The sequence below is a fragment of the Megalobrama amblycephala genome, linkage group LG10 (genome assembly GCF_018812025.1).
Source record: "Megalobrama amblycephala isolate DHTTF-2021 linkage group LG10, ASM1881202v1, whole genome shotgun sequence".
NCBI classification, from domain to species: domain Eukaryota; kingdom Metazoa; phylum Chordata; class Actinopteri; order Cypriniformes; family Xenocyprididae; genus Megalobrama; species Megalobrama amblycephala.
The window spans coordinates 13,871,066-13,878,110 of record NC_063053.1 but is presented as its reverse complement, the minus strand read 5'-3'; the positions used below and the strand labels follow the sequence as shown (position 1 = coordinate 13,878,110).

The window sequence follows — 7,045 nt, the reverse complement described above, 5'->3', positions numbered from 1 at the left end:
CAAAACAAACAAATGATAATAGTTGGTTTTCTCTTATCTGATGCCCAGAGGTGTGGCAGCATTGCTTGGCATTCGTCCACACTCTGTTCTTGGGGTGTTAGTCTGGTTTATTTACATGCTTAAGGAACTGGAGACAGGAATGGATTACTGTATATAACATCAAATGCCTAGTGAATGTAACAGGTAGAGGTAATCATCACTTTGTAGTATTTCAAATTAAATCTGAGAGACATTTACATGGTAACACCATTCTGCATAGCTGTAGCTATTTAAGTATTTTGGGCTCTTCATTGTTGCTTGATTCATTTTTGAGTCAAGTTTGTCCTGTTGACAACTGTTTAACAGCAGTAAATTTACGTTGTCGTAATTGAGCAGGGTTTAGACTTACAGCAGACAGCATTTCCTTTGGAGTCTAAACACATTACGCTGCAGACAACTGTAGATAATCAGCCTAAGGAAATGGTGGGCAGTGTTATCACAGGATGGCCATGGTTAAATTGCATTAAGGGAACTAAACCAATTCATGGTCACAAAGTTTAACAAAGTTTCGTATCAAATCAATCAAAACATGAAATCTAGAAAGTGAATTATTTATAAGTTAATACATTTACAAATGAGTTATTTCAATCTTTATTGCAGAGTTTTCATGGTCAAAACCAATACACTTTGTCCTGGCATGTAACATGATCTGGCACTGAGTACTTCTCCCTTGATCTCCATTTTCTGATAATTGAAAATGTCTGAGACTAATTATATTGTGGACACAACATGAGACGGGAAGAAAAATTGTAAAATAAATAAACCGTCTGGTTTCGCAGGTCACAGTTAAGCTATGTAGGGGAGATTTAGAAAAGTAATACCAAAAACCAATACAATAACAATCAGATAAGTAGTAATGTTGGGATAGTCATTTTACCCAAAAATTCCAAACCTGTATAACTTTCTTCCTTTTGTTTAGCACAAAAAGGTGACATTAGGCAGAGTAAATGGTGACATATTTTCATTTTTAGTTGAACTATCCCTTCAAGTATGTGAAGGGAACTGAGCTTCTCCGTTTGTACTGTTTTAATGGGACGACCTACAGGAGTGCGGTGAGTGAAATGTAGTAATCACCAAAAGTGCCTTCAAAACCTGCTTGGCGAGCATCCCGGTGACAACTTCATTGCTGTTTTTTAGAAAACCGTTCCACACCCTGTTCTCATCCATTGGCTGGCCCAGTAAAACACTCAGACTAAAGTCCCCATCTATACAGCTCAGATAATAAAAGTGTCCATTCTGTGACTAATCTATGTTACTGGTCCTAGATCTCACTGGCCAGGTTAGGAAATCGTTTTAACAAGGTGTTGGCTTCCTTAGGCAAAAGTCGACCTTGAGTTCCCTGCTGTCCTTTGGCCTTGATCTGTGCCTGTAAAAAGCAAAATTAGGAAACGGTATTAAATAAAATTAACTATTGCATGCATTTCACAGAGGTGCATTTTACTGGGGGGGGCAAAGGAGAATTGGTTTCGCCCAAGGTTTTTTTTTCTCCATTCTGTCACCTGATTGAGTTTGGGTTCCTTGCCACTGTTGCCTCTGGCTTACTTATTTGGGGACACTTAATATTCAACAATATTATTGATTTGACTCTACTGACAGCTGAGCTGGGCAATGACATCACTGTTTTCTGCAGAACTGCTTTATAGATGAAATGAACTAATTTAATTATTGATCTTTACAATGGAACTGAATCAACACTGAACTGACTTCAGCTGAACAATAACACTATTTTTTATAGAGTTACTGTACAGTCGAAATGAACACTAAATAAAGGTGACTTGACTTTTATTTACTACTCCTATGCAACAAAGGTTTTAAGATAAGTCATTCTAATCAGATTTCAAGCTGTAGAGGGAGATGCTACTAGCAGAAATATTAACCTGCTAGATGCGTGAGGATGCCATAAACACGGAAACGAGTGAGGAAAACAAACAAAAAAAGATTAAAATTCTTGCAGGAAACTGCACTGAAAAGTGGGAAGCGTGCTCGCCATAACCAGGAAATGGCAAAAGAAAATTTAGCTCTTCGTTCATCCTAATTAGCCGTTCGCATATATTCATCAAAACCATGTTAATTAAGGCCATTCAATTGCTGTCAGCTGTCAGTAGGGTGTTTTAAGGAGGATTTCCTGAGGATTGTAAGTTGCACGCCTGCGATACCTTTTCAACACATGTGTAGAAGGTTGAGACTTCTTTAGAGCAGAGTGCATTGTTAAAGTCGTTCTGTTTCCAGCAAGCCATCAGCAACGACATCTCCGTAACACAGGTGGCCTCTGTAACAAAGAGTGTGTATCACCACCATGTAAGGGTTTAGCAAAACACTGCATTACATCAGGCCTTCAATGTTGCCTAAAAAAAGCAAACTGGCATCACTGGTATTTCGGTTAAGAAAGCAAAAATATTTTTTAGTTCATGCATGTCATTTTAGTTTAGCCAATCAGATCATATTACATTTAATATGGAAACTGAGTGAGACCAAGTTACTTAATAATGCTTTTATAAGTGCTGTATCTAAAAAATGTATCTAAAAAGATTAAAATAACACAAAACACTTTTTGAATTGAACTTCAGCTGATTTAAGTTTATATTAAAACTGAAATCTTTAATGATTTATATTAAGTAAATGTATGAATAACTTTTATATTATATTTATTATATATTTTTTTATTTTTCAATCACCATTATACTACATTGCATTATATGTTTTGTCCTCACAATTAAAACTACAGCTTTTATCATAAAACTAAGTATTTAATCTGTGACAACTGATATTTATATGCATTTTATGAAAGTAGTCTGCTACACTTCTATAAAAAATCTCATTGATTTGCATTACAAGCTATTTCATATTATTTTCTTTGGCCATATAACTGCACAAAATTTCATTTTTGCTCATTTTGGGCCTTGGAATAATAAAATTGGGGTGTTTTTTCCCCCTCTTCCAAAGTGTGCTCCAGATTTTTACTATATCTTTTTTTAGAGATATTTTACTATATCATACCATAAAAGGGGCCATAAAAGTTATGCAAACCTTTTTTAGATTTTAGATTTTCTTTTATATCTTGTATAAAGGGTAAACAACAGTTCCATTTAAAAAAAAATAGATGATGATGATTATTATTATTTTCATGTCAGGTTTTACAGATAACATTTACACTGTTTGTATTATTCACAATATTTCACAAATATGCACAAAATATCATAGACATTCAACACTTCAACAAAGGATAAACTAATACATATGTAACGTTAAGTGAATAAACAAAATGTAATGTAAACTCTATAACAGTTTCGATCTTACGCAGAAGAGGCCAGCAATGCCTGTTTATTGCACATCCACTGAATCATAGAGTTTATGTACATATGTTAATATCATGTTAAATGAAAAGTCCTTAACCTCCTTTCGTCAGCTTGCGGTTAGCGACCTCATTCTTGAGCGCCAGAGGTTTGACGGCTTTCATTGCGGGTTTCCCATACTGCTTGCTCAACAGTCTAGCAACCTTATCTTGAATCGCAGATCCACTCATGGTCTTTCTATAATGTATCCTCTCGAGACGGTTAAAACATTAAATTCAAAATAAGAGTGAAAGGTAGCCTAATAATATAGCATTGTTAATGACTTAAATGTCATTGCCGACTACTTCATTACTTTTCGCCCTCATGTGTAAGTCGCCATTTTATGTCGGAAAGCGTTCTCGACTTGTTTTCATGGTTACCGCCGCTGCCACTGTCGTAAAAGTATCGTGAGATGTTTCTTTTCATGGCTCACAGTTTGGATGCACATAAAGTTGCCATATAAATCAAGAAGAAGAATATATTATTGAACTTAAAATATTATAAGCAATTTTATATGCTTTTGTAACATTTGAAAAACTCATTTTATTCATACTAATCCAGGGCCAATTACACTGGGAATGCAGGTAAGTGGGAAAATCTAGTTAAATTCAGAGTTGTTTCTAAGGTGTTCTGGCTGGTTCATCTGGAATTTGATTTCCAACCCATGAATTGAATGAGAACCAAGTCTTAAATTCTAAAATTTGCCCAGACCTAATTCAACTAAGGAACTCATTTATCTTTTAACAAGAACTGGACATGTGCTTAATTGTAAACATCAGGACAGGATGCCTTTAGGTGATACAGGTTTTCCAATAAAAGTTTTACTCAGGACATAATTACACACTTATGACACAGCAGGGTCCTGTGAGAGCACAAGACAAGTCAATGATTTTAGTGTTAAAGGACTAAGATGAAACCCATTGTTCTTAATATATAACAGTACTTATATCCATAAATTGCCAGTACTGTAATGAACAATTAAATGAATTTCAAATCAGTACTTTTTAAAAATGTTCTCTAATTAAGACAAACCAATGTTTCCTTTCATCTCCGGAAAACTGGACATTTCCACATGGATTTGACAAAAAATGCTTCCTGATCCTGTTAATTGCTGCTTAGATGAAAAGTACTTGAAATTATGTTTTTCACTCTAAATAAATGAGGCTTATCAAAACAGAAACTCCCTTCATACGCAGCTCCCGTTATAAACATTATTCCTTGCAGTAAAATCAGATCAGAAAAAAATGTTTTTTTGAAGAGTGATAGATTTTAATGGATTGGCTAAATATAAGGCGTGCCATAGTGCAGAAATTAGATAAGATTTGTCTGGCAAGGTTTCTGTCCAAATGTAAATAATTCAACTTACACTGAATATGAAGATAAGATAAATATTTTCTCACAGTAAGTGAAGCAACATAGTAAGGTATGTTCGACTTTTTTCAGGTATGTTTTACAAAATCTATTTTGATAATTTTTCACCTGTCTTTCCCAATCACGTTTCCTTCAGGGTACTTTAACAGCCAATGAACTCCAACTGATCCATGCATTCCATTAAATAGCAGCTTGTACTCAGATCTGTTCTGGTATTCTGACTGTGTCTCTGCTTGTTTGTAGCAGGGCTACCTTGAGTTTTCAGCCAGCTGGAACAACTATCAGAACCATAAACCAGTTATTACGATTTTTGCACGATGATTAGATTAGGAAGTGTTCCTGGAATGTTCAGGACTGTTTATAAGTAAATTCCATTTCAGAATCTCATATTAGCAAAGTTCAACTCCAGTTACAAATCATGTGCTAGCAACAAGTTAAAACACAACATGTGGACTGTAGAAAAATTAGGTATCATTTAACATTTTTATTAAATCAAATTGCAGCGCAGTGCATGTAAGTGTAGCTCCAAACTGATTTCAGCCGTAGTGTTTTTTGTCTGTATCGGTTTTTCATGTGCCAGCAGAATATGTTGACATGGACAATACCTAAGAAACAAAGACCGCCCCTCCCTGAACTCTGACCTTTTCTGCTCCTGTTTGCTTGACTGAGCTAAATTCAATGGCCTTAGTTTTTCCAAGGAAGTTTTTTTTTTTCTTTTTGGTGAGGTTGGATTTTCTTTGCTCTCAATTATAAATCATTCCCCGAAACAATCTACTTCAAACTTCATTCAACTAGCTTTTTTTCTCTTAGAACTGGAGCTTTCAGACTAGTTGGTTTTGTATCAGGACTTTAGTGTCATTTGCTACTTAAAGAAAATCCGTCTTCTCATCAAATTGCTTTCAGGGAAAGTTAGTGAGTTATTCTATAAATGTAGATCTTGAAAGAAGTATATTTTTGCACAATTAAATATTTTTGTAAAGTCTAAACTGTAAACACCTAAATGTAAAATGGGGCCCTCTTAAAACTAAAAGAATAATCTGTGACTACATGAATCAGTTTTCAAATTCCTATTTGAATCTTTCTCTACTTTTATCAACCAAGAATTCAGTTTAACCATATTTGTCTCACATTACCATGTTTCCCTTTCTATTTTCCTCCTTTTAGTCAGCTGTGCTTGCTCAATGAGTTACATACGCTGCACAAACATACCAGAACAACTAGAGGTCATGACATTCTCCTCCCTCATTGTTGCACTGAATATTTGTGCCGGGTACCTTACTGCTTGGTAAGGTGACCCTGTAACCTGTAAGAATGCAGCTAAATCTTCTTTGAGACCCTCTTTCATCACATGATCCCACCAAAAATCTTGACTACCACATGAATTACAACATATTAGCATATTTGATGAATGACTCTGGTAGTAATTGGTTAATCCAAGCCTATGAGTCAAGTCATAGTAGGTGATAATGTAACACATTTGCTCATGGACTATATTCAGTGATAATATGAAAAAGAATAGCAGAGGTTACTGTGGGATTCAATCTATTGAAGTTTCTATGCTATAATTCTATAATAATCCCTCACTCTAATTTTAGAATGAGTTTAATAGTTGTCAGCGGCTGTGTAACGTGATGTGAAGGAAGAATGGAAGGCTTAATATAATATCATTAAACTCTGTATAACTTACAGTCAGGGGAAAAGGAATTAACGAAGACTTTAAGGCTTAAGCTTTATGTGCCCATAGAGGAATGAAGCGAAGTTAAATAACCATTTTCTGCTTTATAGAATTTTGATTAAAAAAAAAAAAGTTTACTAAATTAGTCTGATAATGCTTTTATCTGGCTTTCTTTTAATTATTTCCTGATTTATTTTCATTTCTCTTAGTTAATGTGCCAGGTTCCACCAACATATTAATTATTATATTATATTATATTATATTATATTATATTATATTATATTATATTATATTATATTATATTATATTATATTATATTATTCATCATTTTATTTTCTTAGTTGATGTGCCAGGTTCCACCAGCCAGCTGTAAATTCTTAATTTATTATCATCTGATATATTTCTGCCCACTATTTTTAGTCAAATGGATTTCATAAATATAGTCTTCTCCTTTAGTCTTTTATATTCAATGTTATGATAATAGGAGACGTCCCTGGGGGAGTAGAAGCCCCCTGATGTGAATAAAGATGATGAATTTTTGATGAGATGTCATGGTGTGGGCCTTTTTCTCAGATGGCACATTATGTAGTGCCACAGACACGGGGGTTCTCTGTCCAGACCCCCTGTA

General features: G+C 34.5%; 1 protein-coding gene across 1 annotated transcript; it reads right to left on the bottom strand.

The window, feature by feature from the left end:
• Positions 1 to 614: 614 nt before the first annotated feature.
• On the bottom strand, positions 615 to 3,783 carry chchd1 (coiled-coil-helix-coiled-coil-helix domain containing 1). The gene is made up of 3 exons (XM_048204684.1): positions 3,433 to 3,783; positions 2,196 to 2,308; positions 615 to 1,405 (listed from the first exon to the last, which is right to left on the bottom strand). Exons 1-3 carry the CDS (start codon positions 3,560 to 3,562, stop codon positions 1,301 to 1,303), a joined length of 348 nt encoding a protein of 115 aa, XP_048060641.1. The 5' UTR covers positions 3,563 to 3,783; the 3' UTR covers positions 615 to 1,300.
• Between the last annotated feature and the right edge of the window lie 3,262 nt (positions 3,784 to 7,045).

Coding starts and splice junctions, on each gene's coding strand:
- chchd1 (XM_048204684.1), bottom strand. CDS start 3,562: ATGAGTGGATCTGCGATTCAAGATAAGGTTGCTAGACTGTTGAGCAAG. Junction 2,309..3,432: donor CCGCAAGCTGACGAAAGGAG/GTTAAGGACTTT, acceptor TCTTTGTTACAG/AGGCCACCTGTGTTACGGAG. Junction 1,406..2,195: donor TCTACACATGTGTTGAAAAG/GTATCGCAGGCG, acceptor TGCTTTTTACAG/GCACAGATCAAGGCCAAAGG.